At 42.5% G+C, this 22,188-nt stretch overlaps 1 protein-coding gene across 6 annotated transcripts in view; it reads left to right on the forward strand.

The window, feature by feature from the left end:
* Positions 1-1,201: 1,201 nt before the first annotated feature.
* The window catches only part of ZNF18 (zinc finger protein 18), a 38,952-nt gene continuing 17,965 nt past the window's right edge, over positions 1,202-22,188 (forward strand). For 2 of the 6 annotated variants that reach the window (XM_088027961.1, XM_088027966.1), the window contains exons 1-3: positions 1,202-1,240; positions 1,840-1,935; positions 21,346-21,852. In XM_088027961.1, coding sequence (XP_087884087.1) covers positions 21,466-21,852 — 387 coding nt within the window. In that variant the 5' untranslated portion in view covers positions 1,202-1,240; positions 1,840-1,935; positions 21,346-21,465. Of the gene's footprint in view, positions 1,241-1,284; positions 1,371-1,839; positions 1,936-13,839; positions 14,110-21,345; positions 21,853-22,188 lie in introns of those variants that run through there. The other 4 variants (XM_088027963.1, XM_088027964.1, XM_088027965.1 and 1 more) reach the window with 4 other exon arrangements.

Genomic DNA, 22,188 nt, shown 5'->3' on the forward strand with positions numbered 1-22,188 from the left:
TTAGAAGCAAAGCCCTTTGTGTCAGGAGAAACAGCCACTGCAGGCATCCCTTTAAAATGTTCCTGATAAATTGCTACCCCTGCTGCTTCAGAAACTCATAAAGTAGCATTGTTAGACAAGTCCACGTTAGAAATTTCCACTTGGGTTAAGCTGAGATAGTTTTCACACGCTGGGTCTTGTTCAGGCCCTGGGACCTAGAAGAACATGTTAAATCCCCTTTTCCACTGGTTGGTTTCTCAGATTTGTAAAGATAGCATGATTCACACCTCCTCCCTCTTCCAAAGCCTTATTTCTTCAGACGAGATGTCTCCAATTTCTCTAAACGTGGGCCAGGGCAGCTCACCACACTGCAACTCCGTTTCTGAATTCGCCAATAGCCCAAGACTGAACACACAAAGGATACACACAGGAGTCCGGTCTCGCAAATTTGGACCCGATACTTGTACCAACGCCGCTTAGTGTCACAAAACGACTGTTGCCCCCGAGGGCAGCATGGATGTAGAAAAGAGACAGGTGGAGAATAGAGAGGGGGGAGGTGGAGAGACGAGGCAAAATCAGAGCACTTCTCGACTTCTGGCCTGCGGGAAAGGGAAGGCGGAGGGGAGCGAGGATGACAAATATGCTGAAGCAGAGAGTCTGGGGGAGGCAGAAGGAGGAAGACAGACAGACAGACAGAAGGGAGGCGAAGGTGGGACAGGTTAGCTAGCACCTCGCTGAATTCCAACACAAGGAGGTGGAAAGAGAGCGCTAAGGAAATGCGGAGTCGGTGTGAGTCTGGAGCAGCAAGACAGGGAGGTCGGGGTAAATCAAATGCTGCAGGGAGGCCAGAAAGGGGGGGAAGGGCAGCGAGCAGACGCCCCGCCCGAGCACCTGGGGTACTGGCAGAGTCGCCAAGGTGTGGGGCTGACGCAGGGTCTGCGACAGACAAGGGGATTATCTTGGTGGACCGTCGCAGCGCTTGGCCCAGCGCCTGGCCCAGCGGAGGGGCTCACTAACAGACCGCTTGGTGACAAGCGAAGGAGCAAATGCACCAATCTGGAATGAATGACCCAAGCTTCCGCTGCGTGCGACCGGGAGCAGCCTCAACGCCTGGAGGACGCGGGAGGGGCGGGGCGACGCGGGCGGCCAATGGGAGCCCGCGCCTCAGCTCCGGCCCCGCCCCCAGCCCGCCGCGCCGACGCCGGCGCGCGCAGTCGCCCGCCTCGAGGAAGTGCGCCCGGAGTCGGCGTCGCGGGCCGAGGTGAGCGCGCGCGGGCTGGGCGGGCCTGGCTGCGGCCGCCCGGGATGGGGCGTGACGCCGCCAGTCTCCGCGCGGGGGCTGGGCTGGGCCCCCGGGAGCAGCGGCGGGGCCGGCGGACGCGCGCCCGACGGTTTCGGAGGGAGCGGGGACGCGGCGGGTGCGGGGGAGGGGTGGCGGGCCGAGGGGGCTCTGGTGCAGCGGAGACGCCGCTGCCGGGAGCTGGCTCTGCGCCCCTGAGCCTGTGGACCCTGGACTCCCCGGCCACGCCCCTGGACCGGCACCGAAACCGGGCCGCTTTCTCTGCCTTACCCCGGAGGCTGGAAGAGAGCCTCTCTCCCCGGGGTGCTGTGGGCGTTGGGGAGCGAGAGTGGAGGATCCCTGGGTGGGTGCCCCGGCCTCCGGGACCCAAAATGCCGGTAGTCCCCCAACCTCACGGCGTTTGTGACAGCCCCTAAACCCTCCTCCCCCGAGCCCCCCAACGTTGGCAGCTCTCCTCCCCAAAACACAGGCCTTGCTTGGAGCCTCGTGGGTTCCAATTCGGCCGCCCCTTTTGAGCCTCCGAGGTTCCTAATCAGTCAACTCTGATACTTGTCTTGCAGGGGGATTGTGAGGATTAGAAATGGCATGAACAGGGCCTAATATGGAGCTGCTACGTAGTGTTGGAGAAAAAATTACTCATATGCTCGTTAAAGACGGTAAGGCAGAGTTTATTCAGGGGCGCTACTACAACGCGGTTTTGCAGGAGCAGAGAGCAATTGGGCCACACTCTGCAACGGGGAGGGGTGGAAAATTGTAGCCGAGGAGCCTGGTGGGGAGGTGGGAGGGCTCAGTGGATGGAAAATGACTAAGAGGCAACGTCCGGGGTAAAGGGAACTCTGGCTAAATCGACTTGACTGGAGTTTTGCTGAAGACAGGCCTGGGTGATACGGAATTTGATCAGATATCAGGGCTGGTCAGATACCAGGGTTGATGTAGAATTTGAGCAACTATCAAAGATGAGGGACTTTCCCTAAACCGGACTCAGCAAGAATCTTGCTAAAACGGGACTAAAAGGGTCAAGGACAGACCTGAAAGACCAGGCCTAGTTGAAAAGACTGCGGAGCTTGACTAAAGTTTGCTTAAGGAGAGAGTGTATGTCAATAGTAGGTACACAGCAAAGGGCTCGTATGCATAGGTATAGTAAGTATGCTTACCTAAGTTGTACATTTGAAGTTCACTCTCCTTTGTTACAGTTTTAATAACACCTACACATTTGGGATTACTTGAAATGTTTTTTCATAACAGGAGCAGATACCCATGAAGTCACTGGAATATAAACTACACCCTCTATAAAGTAATTTAATTTGGAATAATTGAGGCATTTTTCTTAGCATTTTTGTTAGGATATAATTACTAAAATCAGATTTAAGTATTTTGTAAGTTTTCTAGTTTTCCCTAAATGTCATTTTCCCTAAATGGTATCTAAACAGCCATGTTCATTCAGGAAGCAAATAAATTTGAATAAATCTACCCGTTAGTCTCTTGCTATCGGAAGTCTTTCTACTTGTTATTTGAAACTCAGGAGCCAGATAGATTTAGATAATGAAGGATGCTTTTATATTTATTCAACATTTATTTAATATTTATTTATAAGATTTTTATTTATCTTAGAGATGAGTGGCAGGGGCAGAGGGAGAGAGAACCCCAAAGGGACCCCGCGCTGAGTGCTTGGAGCCAGAAGCAGGGCCGGATCCCAGGACCCCAAGATCATGACCTGAGCCGAAACCAAGAGTCAGCTGCCCAACCAAGTTCACCACCCAGGCACCCCATTTGTTTATTTAAGTAGATTCCATGCCCAGTGATGTGGGGCTTGAACTCAAAACCCAGAGATCAAAAGTAGGACACTTGACTGACTGAGCCACCCAGGTGTCCCTTATTTAATATTTTAACATATGTATTCAAAACTGTACATTTTTTCTCTGGAACTTTAGTGGTTACCTCTAAATTTTGATACTGTGTTTTCACTATCATTCAATATGAAAACATTTTGATTTCCAGGGCACCTGGGTGGCTCAGTCAGTTAAGTGTCTGCCTTCTGCTCAGGTCGTGATCCCGGGGTCCTGGGATGGAGCTCCAAGTCCGGCTTCTTGCTGGGGGTGGGGAGTGGGGGGGGGCAGCCTGCTTCTCCCCCTCCCCCTGCTGCTCCCCTTGTTTATGCTCTCTCTCTCTGTCAAATAAATAAAATCTTAGAAAAAAAGGAAAAGAAAACATTTTAATGTCCATTGTGATTTTTTCTTTGGCTATAGGTTGTATTAGTTATTCAGTAATTTCCATATATAGGCATTTTCTAGATATCTTTTTGTTACTGGTTTCTAATTTCATTGCACTGTGGTCAGAGGATATATATTTTGAGATTCCAGTCTTTTGAAACTTATTTATGGATATGGTCTGCTTTGGTGAATGTTTCATATGAACTTGAAATGAATATGTATTCTGCAATTGTTGAGTCTGAATGTCCATTAGAATGAGTTTGTTTATAGTGTTCAGATTTTCTGTAGCCTTACCGATTTTTTTTTTTTGGTCTTGTTCTATCACCTATGAGGATTTGTCCCTTTAGACCTGATAGTAGGTGCATATACGTTTAGGGTTTTGTGTTCTAAATGATTGGACCCATTTATTATAATGAAATGTTCCTCTTTTTTTTCTTGAAGTCTCTTGGTCAGATACTAATATAGCCATACCAGCTTTTGTATGCTTGCTGTCTGCATAGGATGTCTTTTCCCCATTGTTTTGTTTCCAAACTTTTGTGTCTTTATGTATTAAATATCTCTTGTAGACACCCTGTGATTGGGTCTTACTTTTCCAAATCTGGCAGTCTTATAATTCGAATGTTTAGCCCCTTTACATTTAATGTGATTACTTATGTGGTTGGGTGTTAGCGTACCATATTGTCTTTTTTTTCATTTGATCTTTCTGGTTTTTATTCTCTTACTGCATTCTTGGGATAGTGAGTGTTTTTTAGCATCCTTTATTGGTGTTTTTTAGCTGTACTTCTTTGTATAATATTTTTACAGCTACCAGTATGTATCTTTAAATTATCAGAGTTTACTTTAACTTATTAGAGTCTACTTTAATATTTGTACCACTTTGTACTAAACAATTTACATTTCTCATTCCTGCCTCTCATTTAACACCTTTACACTTCCAATTTGTCACCCGACATGTAGCACCACTCACTTCCCACTTCCTGTTCCTCATTTAGCAATTCATAAATGTAATAACCTAACAACCTATTAATTCCATTTACCCAGTCCTTTGTGCTGTTTTTATATCTTTTACTTTTACTTATCTCTTTACACACTGTGGTTATTTTTGCTTTTAATAGTTGCCTTTTAAGGAAGTTAGGAGAAGTAAAAGCATAGTATTTCTGTATTTATTTGCCATATATTTACTATTTTTGGAGATCTTCATTTCTTTCTGTAGATCTGAGTTTCCCTTCAACTGGAAAGGTGTCCTTTAGCATTTCTTATAGTACAAGTCACTGTTGAGAGGCTCTTGGGTGGCTCAGTCAGTTAAACATCTGCCTTTGGCTCAGGTTGTTCCACGGTTCTGGGATCGAGCCCTGTGTCAGGCTCCCTGCTCAGTGGGGGACCTGCTGCTTCTCTCCCCATGTCCCCCACCCCCTCATGCTCTCTCTCACTATCTCTCTCCGTTTTTCAAATGAATAAATAAAATAAAAAAAAAATCACTGGTGAAAAATTCTCCTAGCTTATTTATCTGAAAAATGTCTTTACTTTTTTATTAAAATGTAATTAACATACAATGTTATATTAGTTTCAGGTTTACAACATACTGATTCAACAGTGCTATACATTACTTGGTGCTTATCACAATAACTGTAGTCACCATGCAACATTATTATAATATTATTGACTATATTCTCTATGCTTTTGATCTCTGTGATTTGTTTGATTATACTGTATAACTTGTGATAACTGGAAGTTTTTTATCTCTTTAATCTCCTTTATTTATTTTGCTCATAACCCCCACCTCCCTCCCCTTTGACAAACATCAGTTCTTTGTATTTAAGAGTCTGGTTTGTTGTTTATTCATTTGTTTGCTTTCTTTTCATATTCTACAAATATGTGAAATCACAAGGTATTTTTCTCTCCCTGTCAGACTTATTTCACTTAGCATAGTGTCCTCTAGGCCCATCCATGTTGTCACAAATGGTAAAATTTCATTCTCTTTTATGCCTAAGTAATACCCCATTGTATATATGCACCATATCTTTATCCATTCATCTAGCAATGGACACTTGGTTTGCTTGCGTATCTTGGCTATTGCAAATGCTGCAGTAAACATAGTGGTGCATTTATTTTTTCAAATTAGTGTTTTTGTTTTTTTGTATAAATATCAGTAGTGGAATTACTGGATCATATGGTATTTCTACTACTTTAAAAAATTTTTTTTAAATTTTAATTTTTTAAAAAAGATTTATTCATTTGAGAGAGAGTGAATGAGACAGAGAGAGAGAGAGCACAAGAGAACACAAGCCAGGGGGAGGGGTAGAGGGAGAAGCATACTCCCCGCTGGGCAGGGAGCCTGACATGAGGCTCGATCCCAGGACCCCGGGATCGTGCCCCGAGCCAGAGGCCGACTGAACCGACTGAACCACCCAGGTGCCCTGGTATTTCTACTTCTCAATTTTTTTCTGTTTTCCACAATGGTTGCACCAGTTTACATTCCCACCAACAGTGCATGAGAGTTCCCTTTTCTCTCCATCCTTGCCAACACTTGTTACTTCTTATATTTTTGATATTAACCATTCTGAGGTATCATTGTGGTTTTCTTTTGCATTTTCCTGATGATTAATGATGTTGAGCATCTCTTCCTGTGTCTCTTGGCCATCTGTAGGTCTTTGGAAAATTTTCTGTTCAGGTTTTCTGACCATTTTTTAATTGGATTGTTTGTTTTTTTGGTGTTGAGTTGTCGAAGTTCTTTGTATAGTTTGGATATTAACCCCTTATTAGTTATATCATTTGTGCATTTCTTTTTCCATTCACTAAGTTGCCTTTTTGTTTTGTTGTTGGTTTCCTTTGCTGTGCAAAAGCTTTTTATTTTGGTGTAGTCCCAGTGGCTTATTTTTGCTTTTGTTTCCCTTGCCTGAGAAGACCTATCTATAAATATGCTCCTAAGGGCGATGTCCAAGAGATTACTGCCTGTGTTTTCCTTTAGGAGATTTATGGTTTCCGGTCTCACATTTAGGTCTTTAATCTATTTTAAGGTAAATTTTGTGTATGGTGTAAGAAAGTGGTCCAGTTTCATTCTTTTGCACGTAGCTGTCCAGTTTTCCCAGCACCACTTATTGAAAAGACTGTCTTTTCCTTATTGTATATTCTTGCTTCTTGCGTTGTAAATTAATTTGACCATATGGATGTGGGTTTATTCCTAGGCTCTCTATCATGTTCCATTGATCCGTGTGTCTGTTTTTATGCCAGTACCGTACTGTCCCAATTGTTTTGTAGTCTATCTTGAAATCCTGGAACAGAGACACCTCTAGCTTTGTTGTTTCTCAAGATTGTTTCGCTCTTTGTTGTCTTTTGTGGTTTCATGCAGATTTTAGGATTATTTTAGTTCTGTGGAAAATACTGTTGGCATTTTGATAGGGATTGCATTGAATCTGTAGACTGTTTTGGGTAGTATGGGCTTTTTAAACATATAATTCTTTCAGTCCATGAGCGTGGTATATCTTTCCATTTCTTTGTGTTGTCTTTAGTTTCTTTGAACAATGTCTTACAGTTTTCTGAGTAAGGTCTTTCACCTCCTTGGTGAAATTTATTCCTAGGTGTTTTTTTTTTTTAATTTTTTTATTCTGTTAATCACCATACATTACATCATTAGTTCTTGATGTAGTGTTCCATGATTCATTGTTTGTGCATAACACCCAGTGCTCCACGCAGAACGTGCCCTCCTCAATACCCATCACCAGGCTAACCCATCCCCCCAAACTCCTCCCCTCTAAAACCCTCAGTTTGTTTTTCAGAGTCCATCGTCTCTCATGGTTCGTCTCCCCCTCTGACTTACTCCCCTTCATTCTTCCCCTCCTGCTATCTTCTTCTTTTTCTTTTTTCTTAGCATATGTTGCATTATTTGTTTCAGAAGTACAGATCTGTGATTCAACAGTCTTGCACAATTCACAGCGCTCACCATAGCACATACCCTCCCCAATGTCTATCACCCAGCCACCCCATCCCTCCCAACCCCCCACCACTCCAGCAACCCTAGTTTGTTTCCTGAGATTAAGAATTCCTCATATCAGTGAGGTCATAGGATACATATCTTTCTCTGATTGACTTATTTCACTCAGCATAACACCCTCCAGTTCCATCCACGTCGTTGCAAATGGCAAGATCTCATTCCTTTTGATGGCTGCATAATATTCCATTGTGTATATATACCACATCTTCTTTATCCATTCATCTGTCGATGGACATCTTGGCTCATTCCACAGTTTGGCTATTGTGGATATTGCTGCTATAAACATTGGGGTGCACGTACCCCTTCGGATCCCTACATTTGTATCTTTGTGGTAAATACCCAGTAGTGCAATTGCTGGATCGTAGGGTAGCTCTATTTTCAACTGTTTGAGGAACCTCTGTACTGTTTTCCAGAGTAGCTACACCAGCTTGCATTCCCACCAACAGTGTAGGAGGGTTCACCTTTCTCCACATCCGCGCCAACATCTGTCGTTTCCTGACTTGTTAATTTTAGCCATTCTGACGGGTGTGAGGTGGTATCTCATTGAGGTTTTCATTTGGATTTCCCGGATGCTGAGCGATGTGGAGCACTTTTTCATGTGCCTGTTGGCCATTTGGATGTCTTCTTTGGAAAAATGTCTGTTCATGTCTTCTGCCCATTTCTTGATTGGATTATTTGTTCTTTGGGTGTTGAGTTTGATAAGTTCTTTATAGATTTTGGATACTAGCCCTTTATCTGATATGTCATTTGCAAATATTTTCTCCCATTCTGTCGGTTGTCTTTTGGTTTTGTGGACTGTTTCTTTTGCTGTGCAAAAGCTTTTTATGTTGATGAAATCCCAATAGTTCATTTTTGCCCTTGCTTCCCTTGCCTTTGGTGATGTTTCTAGGAAGAAGTTGCTGTGGCTGAGGTCGAAGATGTTGCTACCTGTGTTCTCCTTTAGGATTTTGAAGGACTCCTGTCTCACGTTTAGCTCTTTGAACCATTTGGAGTCTATTTTTGTGTGTGTGTAAGGAAATGGTCCAGTTTCATTCTTCTGCATGTGGCTGTCCAGTTTTGCCAACACCATTTGTTGAAGAGACTGTCTTTTTTCCATTGGACATTCTTTCCTGCTTTGTCAAAGATGAGTTGACCATAGAGTTGAGGGTCCATTTCTGGGCTCTCGATTCTGTTCCATTGATCTATGTGTCTGTTTTTGTGCCAGTACCATACTGTCTTGATGATGACAGCTTTGTAATAGAGCTGGAAGTCCGGAATTGTGATGCCGCCAGCTTTGCTTTTCTTTTTCAATATTCCTCTGGCTATTCGGGGTCTCTTCTGGTTCCATACAAATTTTAGGATTATTTGTTCCATTTCTTTGAAAAAAGTGGATGGTATTTTGATGGGGATTGCATTGAATGTGTAGATTGCTCTAGGTAGCATTGACATCTTCACAATGTTTGTTCTTCCAATCCATGAGCATGGAACGTTTTTCCATTTCTTTGTGTCTTCTTCAATTTCTTTCCTGAGTATTTTATAGTTTTCTGAGTACAGATCCTTGGCCTCTTTGCTTAAATTTATTCCTAGGTATCTTATGGTTTTGGGTGCAGTTGTAAATGGGATCGACTCCTTGATTTTTCTCTCTTCTGTCTTGGTGTATAGGAATGCCACTGATTTCTGTGCATTGATTTTATATCCTGCTACTTGACTGAATTCCTGTATGAGTTCTCGCAGTTTTGGGGTGGAGTCTTTTGGGTTTTCCACATACAGTATCCTATCATCTGCAAAGAGTGAGAGTTTGACTTCCTCTTTGCCGATTTGGATGCCTTTGATTTCTTTTTGTTGTCTGATTGCTGTGGCTAGGACTTCTAATACTATGTTGAATAGCAGTGGCGAGAGTGGACATCCCTGCCGCGTTCCTGACCTTAGGGGAAAAGCTCTCAGCTTTTCCCCATTGAGAATGATATTCGCTGTAGGTTTTTCATAGATGGCTTTTATGATATTGAGATATGTACCCTCTATCCCTATACTCTGAAGAGTTTTGATCAAGAAAAGATGCTGTACTTTGTCAAGTGCTTTTTCTGCATCTATTGAGAGGATCATATGATTCTTGTTCTTTCTTTTGTTAATGTATTGTATCACGTTGATTGATTTGCGGATGTTGAACCAGCCTTGCAGCCCAGGGATAAATCCCACTTGGTCATGGTGAATAATCCTTTTAATGTACTGTTGGACCCTATTGGCTAGTATTTTGGTGAGAATTTTTGCATCCATGTTCATCAAGGATATTGCTCTGTAGTTCTTTTTGATGGGGTCTTTGTCTGGTTTTGGGATCAAGGTAATGCTGGCCTCATAAAATGAGTTTGGAAGTTTTCCTTCCATTTCTATTTTTTGGAACAGTTTCAGGAGAATAGGTATTAATGCTTCTTTAAGTGTCTGATAGAATTCCCCTGGGAAGCCATCTGGCCCTGGGCTTTTGATGGGAGATTTTTGATGACTGCTTCAATTTCCTTAGTGGTTATAGGTCTGTTCAGGTTTTCTGTTTCTTCCTGGTTCAATTTTGGTAGTTGATACATCTCTAGGAATGCCCCCATTTCTTCCAGGTTATCTAATTTGCTGGCATAGAGTTGCTCATAATATGTTCTTATAATTGTTTGTATTTCTTTGGTGTTGGTGGTGATCTCTCCTCTTTCATTCATGATTTTGTTGATTTGGGTCATTTCTCTTTTCTTTTTGATCAGTCTGGCCAGGGGTTGATCAATCTTGTTAATTCTTTCAAAGAACCAGCTCCTAGTTTCGTTGATCTGTTCTACTGTTTTTTTGGTTTCTAGTTCATTGTTTTCTGCTCTGATCTTTATGATTTCTCTTCTACTGCTGGGTTTAGGCTTTATTTGCTGTTCTTTCTCCAGCTCCTTTAGGTGTAGGGTTAGGTTGTGTATTTGAGACCTTTCTTGTTTCTTGAGAAAGGCTTGTATTGCTATATACTTTCCTCTCAGGACTGCCTTTGCTGTATCCCAAAGATTTTGAACAGTTGTGTTTTCATTTTCATTGGTTTCCATGAATTTTTTAAATTCTTCTTTAATTTCCTGGTTGACCCATTCATTCCTTAGTAGGATGCTCTTTAGCCTCCATGTATTTGAGTTCTTTCCAACTTTCCTCTTGTGATTGAGTTCTAGTTTCAAAGCATTGTGGTCTGAAAATATGCAGGGAATAATCCCAATATTTTGGTACCGGTTGAGACCTGATTTGTGACCTAGGATGTGATCAATTCTGGCGAATGTTCCATGGGCACTAGAGAAGAATGTGTATTCCGTTGCTTTGGGATGGAATGTTCTGAATATGTCTGTGAAGTCCATTTGGTCCAGTGTGTCATTTAAAGTCTTTATTTCCTTGTTGATCTTTTGCTTAGATGATCTGTCCATTTCAATGAGGGGAGTGTTAAAGTCCCCCACTATTATTGTATTGCTGTCAATGTGTTTCTTCGCTTTTGTTATTAATTGCCTTATATAATTGGCTGCTCCCACGTTAGGGGCATAGATATTCATAATTGTTAGATTTTCTTGTTGGATAGACCCTTTAAGTAGGATATAGTGTCCTTCCTCATCTCTTATTACTGTCTTTGTTTTAAAATCTAGTTTGTCTGATATAAGGATTGCCACCCCAGCTTTCTTTTGGTGTCCATTAGCATGCTAAATGGTTTTCCACCCCCTCACTTTCAATCTGGGGGTGTCTTTGGGTCTAAAATGAGTCTCTTGCAGACAGCATATCGATGGGTCTTGTTTTTTAATCCAATCTGATAGCCTGTGTCTTTTGATTGGGGCATTTAGCCCATTTACATTCAGGATAACTATTGAAAGGTATGAATTTAGTGCCATTGTATTTCCTGTAAGGTGAGTGTTACTGTATATTGTGTGTGTTCCTTTCTGATCTGTGCTGCTTTTAGGCTCTCTCTTTGCTTAGAGGACCCCTTTCAATATTTCTTGGAGGGCTGGTTTCGTGTTTGCAAATTCCTTTAGTTTTTGTTTGTCCTGGAAGCTTTCTATCTCTCCTTCAATTTTCAATGAGAGCCTAGCTGGATATAGTATTCTTGGCTGCATATTTTTCTCCTTTAGTGCTCTGAAGATATCATGCCAGTCCTTTCTGGCCTGCCAGGTCTCTGTGGATAGGTGTATGGCCAATCTAATATTTCTACCATTGTAGGTTACATATCTCTTCTCCCGAGCTGCTTTCAGGATTTTCTCTTTGTCTCTGAGACTCGTAAATTTTACTATTAGATGTCAGGGTGTTGACCTATTTTTATTAATTTTGAGAGGGTTCTCTGTGCCTCCTGGATTTTGATGTCTGTTTCTTTCCTCACATTAGGGAAGTTCTCTGCCATTATTTGATCCAATATACCTTCTGCCCCCCCCTTTCTTCTTCTCGGATCCCAATTATTCTAATGTTGTTTCGTCTTATCGTATCGCTTATCTCTCGAATTCTGCCCTCGTGATCCTGTAGTTGTTTATCTCTCTTTCTCAGCCTTTTTATTTTCCATCATTTGGTCTTCTATATCGCTGATTCTCTCTTCTGCCTCATTTATTCTAGCAGGTAGTGCCCCCATTTTTGATTGCACCTCATGAATAGCCTTTTTGATTTTGACTTGGTTAGATTTTAGTTCTTTTATTTCTCCAGAAAGGGTTTCTCTAATAACTTCCACGGTTTTTTCAAGCCCAGCTAGTATCTTTAAAGTCATGATTCTGAACTCTAGGTCCGACATTGTACTAATGTCCGTATTGAGTAGGTCCCTGGCTGACGGTACTATCTCTTGTTCTTTTTGCTGAGGTGATTTTTTTTCATCTTGTCATTTTGTCCAGAGGAGAATACATGAATGAGAGAACAAAATGCCAACAGGTTAACAACGTCCCCAGCAAATATACTCTATACAAATCAGAAAAGATCTGAAACCAGGGGAAAAGAAAGGGAAAGAAAGAAAAAAGAGAAAAGAAAGAAAAAAAAAAAGAAAAAGATAAAAACAAAAACAGAACAATACAAAAAAATAAAAAACCAAATAGATCACATATGATCAGTCTAGTGCAAAGATCAGTGCCACACACTAGATTTTGGGTGTGTTTTAGTCTTTTAGAAAAAAGTGCCTGCTAAAATTTTAAAGGAAGAAAGACATATATGTACAAAATAAGGGTTGATACAATGAAGGGATGGAAGATGAGTGTAAAGATGAAAGTTATAAAAGATTTTATAAAAGGAATTGATACGATAAGAAGTTGTTTGAAAAAAGAAAGAAGATTTTAAAAAAATAAAAAGGGAGAGAATGTGATCAGGCAGGAGACTAGAACAAAGCCATACACTAGTGATTTAGGGTATATTTTGATCTGTTAGAAGAAACTGTATCTCAAAATTTTAAAGAGAGAACAACTTATATATATATGCCAAAAATAAGGGTAACTACTCTGAAGGGGTAAAATATGACTCTAAAAATGAAAAATAAAAAATGTTTTTTTAAAAAAAGGGATTGATAAGATGTTGGTTGAAAAAGGGAAAAAGAAAAATTAAAAAAAAAAACAGTTAAAAAAATTGACTCATGGTAAAAAAAGCCATGAATTCTCTGTGCAGTATTCCCCTAGCGCTGGAGTTCTCCGGTTCTCCTTGATGGGTAAACTTGGTCTTGGCTTGCTGGCTGTTCCTGCTGATCTTCTGGAGGGGGGGGCCTGTTGCCGTGGTTCCCAAATGTCTTTGCCGAGGCGGAATTGCCCCGCCCTTGTCGGTCGGGGCTAAGCAAGCTGCTCGGGTTTGCTCTCAGGAGCTTTTGTTCCCTGCAGGCTCTCGGTGCAGCTTTGGAGGACCAGGGTGAAAATGGCGGCCTCCCAATCTCCGCTCGGAGGAGCCGAGAACTTGGGGCCCTGCTCCTCAGTGCGCCCCCAGAGAAAAGCAGTCAGTCACCCCCGGTCTCCGGCCCCACTCCGTGCTCACCCGGCCTGTGACCGAGCATTTCTATCTCTGGCACCCGACCCCGTGTGGAGTCTCCAAACCCAGCAGATCCCTGCGGTGCGCTCCCGCGCCGCTCCTCCCCGGGGAGGAAGGGGAGTCTCCCCGGCTCTGCCGCTTGTTGGGTCCCTGCTGGAGGAGCAGTGGCCCGACTGGGCCGCGGATCACAGTTTATGGCCACCCCGAGCTGAGAGCCCGCGCCTCGTCTCCGTCTCTGTAGCCGGCTTCCCCGCTCTGATACCTGGGAGCTCTGCCGCACTCAGGCACCCCCGGTCTTCCTGTGACCCCGAGGGTCCTGAGACCACACTGTCCCGCGAGGGTTCCACCCCCCGCTTAGCCACTGGAGCGACGTCCCTCCGCGGAGCCGACTTCTAAAAGTTCCGATTTTGTGCTTGCAGCTCTAGCACTTGCCAGAAGCGGCCGCTGGAGGCCCCTCCCCCGCCGTCTATCCTCCTGAATATTGCCTCGGATTCACTTCTCCGCACGTCCTACCTTCAGAAAGTGGTTGCTTCTCTGTTCAGAGAGTTGTTGCTACTCTCCTCTTCGATCTCCTGTTGCGTTCATAGGTGTTCAGAATGGTTGGATCCCCATTCAGCTGAATTCCTGAGACCAGATGAAATCCAGGTGTCCTACTCCTCTGCCATCTTGCTCCGCCACCCTGTTCCTAGGTGTTTTATTCTTTTACATGCAGTTATAAATGGGATTGTTTTCTTAATTTCTCTTTCTGCTATTTCATGATTAGTGTATAGAAACACAGCAGTTTTCTGTGTGTTAATTTTGTGTCCTGCAACTTTACTGAATTCATTTATCAGTTCTAATAGTTTTTTTGATGGAGACTTTAGGTTTTCTATGTATACTCATGTCATCTGCAAATAGTGACAGTTTTACTTCTTCCTTACCAGTTTGAATGCTTTTTATTCCTTTTTCTTGTCTGATTGGTACAGCTAAGATTTATAGTACAATGTTGAATAAAAGGAGTGAGTATTAAGGAGGGCACGTACTGCATGGAGCACTGGGTGTTACATGCAAACAACGAATCATGCAACACTACATCAAAAACTAATGATGTAGGGCCGCCTGGGTGGCTCAGTCGTTAAGCGTCTGCCTTCTGCTGAGGTCATGATCTCAGGGTCCTGGGATCAAGCCCCGCATTGCATTGGGCTGCCTGCTCAGCGGGAGGCCTGCTTCTCCCTCTCCCACTCCCCTTGCTTGTGTTCCCTCTCTTGCTGTCTCTCTCTCCGTCAAATAAGTAAATAAAATCTTAAAAAAAATAAACATCTTTTTTAAAATTAAAAAAATAAAAAGGGTGAATGGACATTCTTGTCTTGTTCCTGACCTTAGAGGAAAAGCTTTCAGTTTTTCTCCACTGAGTGTGATGTTAGATGCAGGCTTTTTGTATGTGGCCTTTTTTTTTTTTTTAAGGTATGTTCCCTCTAAGTCCACTTTGTTGAGAGTTTTTATCATAAATGGATGTATTTTGTCAAATGCTTTTTCTACATCTATTGAGATGATAATGTGGGTTTTTTTTTTCTCTTGTTAATAAATGTGATGTGTTACATTCTTTTATGAATATTGAACTGCTTGATTGAGGTGAATGATCTTTTTAATGTATTGTTGAATTTGGTTTGCGAATATTTTGTTGAGGTTTTTTGCATCTGTGTTCATGAGAGATATTGGCCTATAGTTTTCTTTTTTTGTAGTGTGTCTGATTTTCTATTAGGATAATGCTGGCCCTGTAGAATGAATTTGGAAGTTTTCCTTCCTCTTTCATGTTTTGGAATAGTTTGAGAAGAATATTTATCAACTCTTTTTTAAATGTTTGCTAGAATTTACCTGTGAAGCCATTTGGTGCTGGACTTTTGTTTATTGGGAGTGTTTGGATTACTCATTCAATTTCATGCCTAGTTCTTGGTTCATTATAATTTTCTATTTCTGAATCAGTTTTGGAAGGGTGTAGGTTTCTAGGAATCCATTTTTTTCTAGGTTGTCAAGTTTGTTGGTATATACTTTTTCATAATACTCTTTTGTAATCTTTTGTGTTTCTGTGACTTGAGTTATTTTTCTTCTTTCATTTCTGATTTTACTTAACTTGAGTCCTCCCTCTCTTTCTCTCTTGTTTATGAATCTGGCTGAAGGGTTTACCAATTTTTTTTTAAAGATTTTATTTATTTTACAGAGAGATAGAGCACAAATAGGCAGAGCAGCAGGCAGAGGGGGAGGGAGAAGCAGGCTCTCTGCTGAGCAGGGAGCCTGATGCAGGGCTCGATCCCAGGACCCCGGGATCATGACCCGAGCTGAAGGCAGCCACTTAACCGACTGAGCCACCCAGGTGCCCCAAGGTTTATCAATTTTTAAAAAAGATTTATTTAATTCAGAGAGAGTATGCACAAGCGTGAGTTGGGGGGAGGGACAGAGGGAGAGAATCTCCAGTAAACCTCCCGCTGAGTGTGGAGCTCAACACAGGGCTTGATCTCAGGAGCCATGAGTTCATGACCTGAGCCAAAACCAAGAATCAGACATGTAACTCACTGAGCCACCCAGGTACCCCAAGGTTTATCAATTTTGTTGATTTTTTCAAAGCACCAGCTCCTGATTTCATTGATGTGTACTATTGTGTGTTTGTTTGTTTTTAGTTTCTGTTTTGCTTATTTCTGCTCTAATCTTTATTATTTCCTTTCTTCTACTGGTTTTGGGTTTTGTTTGTTCTTTTTCTAACTTCTTTAGATGTAAGGTAGATTGTTTATTTGAGATTTTTCTTCTTATAGTAGGACTGTATTGCTATAACTTCCTTCTTAAGAACTGCTTTTGCTACATCCCAAAGATTTTGGTCCATTGTGTTCTCATTTTCATTTGTCTCCATGTTTTTTTGGATTTCCTCTTTGATTTCTTGGTTGACCTGTTGGTTGTTTAATATGTTGTTTAGCCTCCATGTGTTTGTGTTCTCTTTGGATATTTTATTGTAATTGATTTCTAGTTTCATACTGTTGTGGTTGGAGAAGATGCAGGATATGATTTCAGTCTTCTTAAATTTATTGAGGCTTGTTTTGTGGCCTAACATGTGATATGTCCTGGAGAATGAATTGAAAAGACTGTATCCTGCTGTTTTTGAAAGGAATGTTCTGTATATATCTCTTAGTTCCATCTGGCCTAGTATGTTGTTCAAAGCCAGTTTCTTTGTTGATTTTCTTTCTGGATGATCTATCCATCAATGTAAATAGAGTGTTAAAGTCCCCTATTATTGTGGTATGACTGTCACTTTCTTCCTTCATATCTGTTAATATTTGCTTTATGTATTGAGGTGCTCCTATGTTGGGTGCATAAATATTTACAATTGTTACATCCTCTTATTGTATTGGTCCCTTTATCATTATATAGTGCCCTTCTTTGTCTCTTGTTACAGTCTTTGTTTTAAAGTCTGTTGTCCAATATAATTACTGCTACCCTGTTTTTTGTTTTTGTTTTTTTTAAAGATTTTATTTGAGAGAGAGTGAGAGAGCACGATCAGCAGGAGGGGCAGAGGAAGAGGGAGAAGCTTAACCGACTGAGCCACCCAGGCACCCTAACCTGGCTTTTTTTTTCTTCAGTTCTATTTGCATGGTATATGTTCTTTCATCCCTTCACTTTCAGTCTATATGTGTCTTTAGTTCTGAAGTGAATCTCTTACAGCAACATATAGATGGGCCTTTTGTTCCCCTATGTCTTTTGATTGGAGCGTTTAGACCATTTAGAGGAATTGTTGATAGTTAATGTATTTGTTGCTATTTTGTTAATTGTTTTTTTGTTATTTTGTAGTTCTCCTCTGTTCCTGTCTTCTCTTGCTCTCTTTCCTTGTGGTTTGATAGCTTTCTTTAGTGTTGTGCTTGGATTCCTGTCTCTTTTTTTGTGTGTGTAACTATTACAGGTTTTTGATTTGTGGTAACTACTAGTTTCATATATAATGTGTATAGCAGTCTCTATTTAGTTGATGGCTGCTTCAGTTTGAACACTTTTTTTTTTTAAGATTTTATTTATTTGACAGAGACATAATGAGAGAGGGAACACAGCAGGGGGAGTGGAGAGGGAGAAGCAGACCTCCTGCTGAGCAGGGAGCCCGATGCGGGACTGGATCCCAGGACCCTGGGATCATGACCTGAGCGGAAGGCAGATGCTTAACGACTGAGCCACCCAGGCGCACCCCCCCCCCCTTTAAAGTAGACTCTGCACCCAGCGTGGAACCCAGCACAGGGCTTGAGCTCACAACCCTGAGATCAAGACCTGACCTGAGATCAAGAGTCTGATGCTTAACTGACTGAGCCACCCAGGTGCCTCAATTTTGAACACATTCTAAAAGCAGATGTCTTTATTTTAATTCTGATTTTTGAAAGATGTTTTTACTGGATGTGGAAATCTGGGTTGATGGTTCTTTTTCTAGAATTTGCATTTGGTTCTTTTTATAATTTCTGTTTCTCTGTAGAAAGTCCCTATTTCTTCTCTCATTATGACTATATTTTTCTTGCAGTCCTTGGACCATCTTTGGGTTGGTTTCTCTTGAATGGTTTTTCCATGACTTTAAGTCATATTTTCATGTTTTTAAATTAAATAGTTTGGGGTTACATCTTAGATATTGTGGATGGCACATTGTAGATGCTAAGGATTCTGTTATCTTCCTCTGAAGAGTATTGAGTTTTGTTCTAGCAGGCAGTTGAGTTACTCACTGATCACCTTTGACTTGAATTAGCTTTTTTTTTTTATTTTTTAAAGATTTTATTTATTTATTTGACAGAGAGAGACACAGCAAGAGAGGGAACACAAGCAGGGGGAGTGGGAGAGGGAGAAGCAGGCTTCCCGCCGAGCGGGAAGCCCAATGTAGGGCTCGATCCCAGGACCCTGGGATCATTACCTGAGCCAAAGGCAGATGCTTAACGACTGAGCCACCCAGGCGTCCAGCTTTTTTTTTTTTTTTAAGATTTTATTTATTTGACAGAGAACAAGAGTGCGCAAGCGGGGGAGCAGCAGGCTCCCCACTGAGCAAGGAGCCGGATGTGGGCCCCGATCCCAAGACCCCAGGATCATGACCTGAGCTGAAGGCAGATGCCCAACTGACTGAGCCGCCCAGGCGCCCCGAATTAGCTTGGTTTTATACCTTGTTAGGACAGATCTCTGGAAAGCCCACAGTGGATCCTGAAGCCTTCTAACTTGATCAGACTAGACTAGTAGACTGGGTTTCCTCTGCGGATCTCATTGAGGCTTGTCTTTAGGCTCTTTTAGGGCAGGTTTAGAGTATGTCTTATTCTAGGATATGGTCTTTACTCCCAACATGCAGCCTTTCTGGTATCTCAAGATGCTTTGGGTATTAGTGAGGTCTCTCCATTGTCAGTGGTCAAAAACTCCACTATCTCTCATCACTGACTGGCATTTGTATTTCTTTTGCTCCTAACCTGGTTGCAACTGCTCTCTGTTAAACCTTGCATAGTTTCACCCTGCTCATGTGCAGTCCAACCCTTGGCTCACAGGGAAACCCCACATGGAGTTCTGCCTGACCCCCCCCCCCCCCCCCGCCCGGTCACAGCTCCATTCTCTCCACTACGCTGTTCTTGAGAATCCAGATACAAAAGCAGCTCCAAGTTCTGATCTCTACCTCCTCGGTTTGGTGAGACCACTGAACTCTCTGTGAGCTGCAGCTTCCTGCACTGTTGTTGGGGAAATTGTCCCCATGCAGAAAGCCAGGATGATCGTGGGTCTCACCTCATGAGTTTTTCTTCCCTTGGGGATTTCATTCTTGTCTGCCTGTTGTCTAGTGCTTGAAAACAGTTGTCTTACAAGTTTTCTCCAGTTCTGTAGTTGTTTACAGTGGGTGGGCCAGTGTGTACTGCCAGTTACTCTGCCATGGCCAAAAACCGAATTCCCCAAACATGTATTTACTGAGCACATAATATTGTAACACCCTGGTTTCTTATGAATATATGAATGAAACACATGGGTTTCTTTATGAAGAAAAAATACATGCACGGAGGTCTGCATGAGAAACATGTAACATTGGGGCGCCTGGGTGGCTCAGTTGGTTAAGCGACTGCCTTCGGCTCAGGTCATGATCCTAGAGTCCCGGGATTGAGTCCTGCATTGGGCTCCCTGCTCAGCAGGGAGTCTGCTTCTCCCTCTGACCCTCTGCCCTCTCGTGCTATCTCTCATTCTCTCTCTCTCAAATAAATAAATAAATTCTTTAAAAAAAAAAGAGAAACATGTAACATTGGCTTAATCCCTCTTACCTCGCTCTTTCTTTTTTTGCTTGAAACATTTTCTTTTCTTTTTAGTTTTTAAGTGATCTGATATGGGATACATTGTTTGAAGTGCTAGGGATGAAGACATTCCTTATTATACCTCAAGGAAAAAGCAGCTTTTATTTATTTATTTATTTATTTATTTATTTATTTATTTACCATGTATTTATTTATTGTAGAGAGAGAGTATGGGAGCCAGTGGGCTGGGGAGGGGTAGAGGGAGAGAGAATCCTAAACAGATTCCATGCTGAGCACAGAGCCTGACGTGGGGCTCGATCTTATGACCCTGAGATCATGACTTCAGCTGAAACCAAGAGTTGGATGGTTAACCAGTGACCTACCAAGGTACCCTGGAAAAAGCAGTTTTTATTTTTTCTTTGTATTTTTTTTAATTTAAATTCAATTAATTAACATATAGTGTATTATTAGTTTCAGAGGTAGAGTTCAGTGATTCATCAGGTGTATGTGACTTCCAGTGCTCATTACATCACGTGCTCTCCTTAATACTTGTCACCCAGTCAAACCATGAGAGACGATGGACTCTGAAAAACAAACTGAGGGTTCTAGAGGGGAGGAGGGAGGGGGGGTTGGGTTAGCATGGTGACGGGTATTAAAGAGGGCACAGTCTACGTGGAGCACTGGGTGTTATGCACAAACAATGAATCATGGAACACTACATCAAGAACTAATGATGTATGGTGATTAACATAACAATAAAAAAATTAAAAAACATACTTGTCACCCAGTTACCCCATCTCCCCACCAACCCCCCCCCCAAAAGCAACTTTTAAAAGCTGGAGTGTTACACTGATCTCTGATTAAGCCAGACAGATTTAGTGATTAGGTGTGTTTGTTTGTTTTGTTTTTATTGTCGCAGTTAGTGTTACAGGGAAATGATGACCTGTAGCTCTTTAATAACATTCAAGGATTGACCTAATGATCCAATATTAGAATCTTATGCAAGAAAGTGAACTCGAAATAGTACATGATTCTTTAAACATTTCTAAATACTAACTTTGTCATTTAATATTTCTCTTTTCACTGTCTTAGTTACTATCTTCTAAATTTTTATACCAGTTGCCATAAAACAGTGCTCACTTAGTTCAAGGCCATAGGAATGTTTTTGAGGTAGTTATTATTTGTTCTAAGTCTTCTTTAAGCCCGGGGTTGAAAATTTCAGTTCCGACAGGTTTTCCTAAGTTCCCAAATAGTCCAGTTTTCCATGTGGCACTCAAAAGAGATCACCTAGAAATTTCATTGCATCTTTTGGGGAAAAATCAATTTGTTCTCTTCAACCTCCTATTTATTACAGAAGCATCAGATTATTTCAACATTAGCCTTTATTTCTAGGGCATTGATGTCTTCATTCAGCTTTACTTTTTGGTCTGCAGACGTACAGATGCAGATAGGAAGTGTCCAGAAGAGCCGTTTGCTAGGAAACCAGTAGTGAAAATGCTTCACATGGTGCATTTCATTTTTCTATTTGGCTTGCACATTTGGAGACAGAGGGAATGTTGTAAAAAGCTCAGGGTGATGATGCCAGTTTAGATACAATATTAGCGATTTGCTTGGTCAAGGTTATAATCTTTCTCATGTGGGGGGTGTGCATTCGTTCTCACCGATCATGTGTCCCTCTTCTCTGCACAGCCCTGGCTCTCATTCCCTCTCTAGGGCCCCTGTGAGAGCCTCCGTGAAGCCTTGGTCTTCCCCAGCGACAGGTCCACCCCAGAAACACTTCACCTAAAAAAGGACTTGCCAAGCCAGAGGATGCCTGTCGAGCTGGGGCAGGCCCTGGTCCTGCCACCACGGCTGGCGAAGGCCGAGGATGCCCCATTCTCCGAACCAGATGCTGCCCCTCGAGGGGAGCTCTCTAACCCCGAGGCCGCACGCCAGCTTTTCAGGCAGTTTCGTTACCAGGTGATGTCTGGGCCCCAGGAGACGCTGAGACAACTGCGGAAGCTCTGTTTCCAGTGGCTGCGGCCAGAGGTTCACACGAAGGAGCAGATCCTAGAGATTCTCATGTTGGAACAGTTCCTGACCATCCTGCCTGGGGAGATCCAGATGTGGGTGCGGAAACAGTGCCCCGGCAGCGGGGAAGAGGCCGTGACCCTTGTGGAGAGCTTGAAGGGAGACCCCCAGAGACTGTGGCAGTGGGTAAGCAGAGGGTTGAAGGTGGCAGTGGGTAAGCAGAAGGTCGAAGCTGCCAGTGACTCACAGGGCTCCTCTAGGGCCTTTACCAGGTGTGTTTGTCTTTTTCCTGACCCTCAGTGTGTGTGGTTTTCCATACTAACAACCCGTTCTCCAATTCGCTGATACCAGCGAGGTGTCTTACAGTTCAGTTCAAATCTGACACTAATATTCTCGGGTTGGCAGACTCAGTGGGATAAGGGTCAGTCTCATCAGCCTGCTCCCATTTCAGACACCAAGCACAAATCACCTGTGTACATTTGGAGGGTCCCACAACCCCCTCCTCGGGTTAGTTAGTTTACT

The sequence above is a fragment of the Eumetopias jubatus genome, unplaced genomic scaffold, assembly GCF_037043125.1.
Source record: "Eumetopias jubatus isolate StellerSeaLion01/CBP00866 unplaced genomic scaffold, mEumJub1_p1.0 scaffold_10, whole genome shotgun sequence".
Taxonomy (NCBI): Eukaryota; Metazoa; Chordata; class Mammalia; order Carnivora; family Otariidae; genus Eumetopias; species Eumetopias jubatus.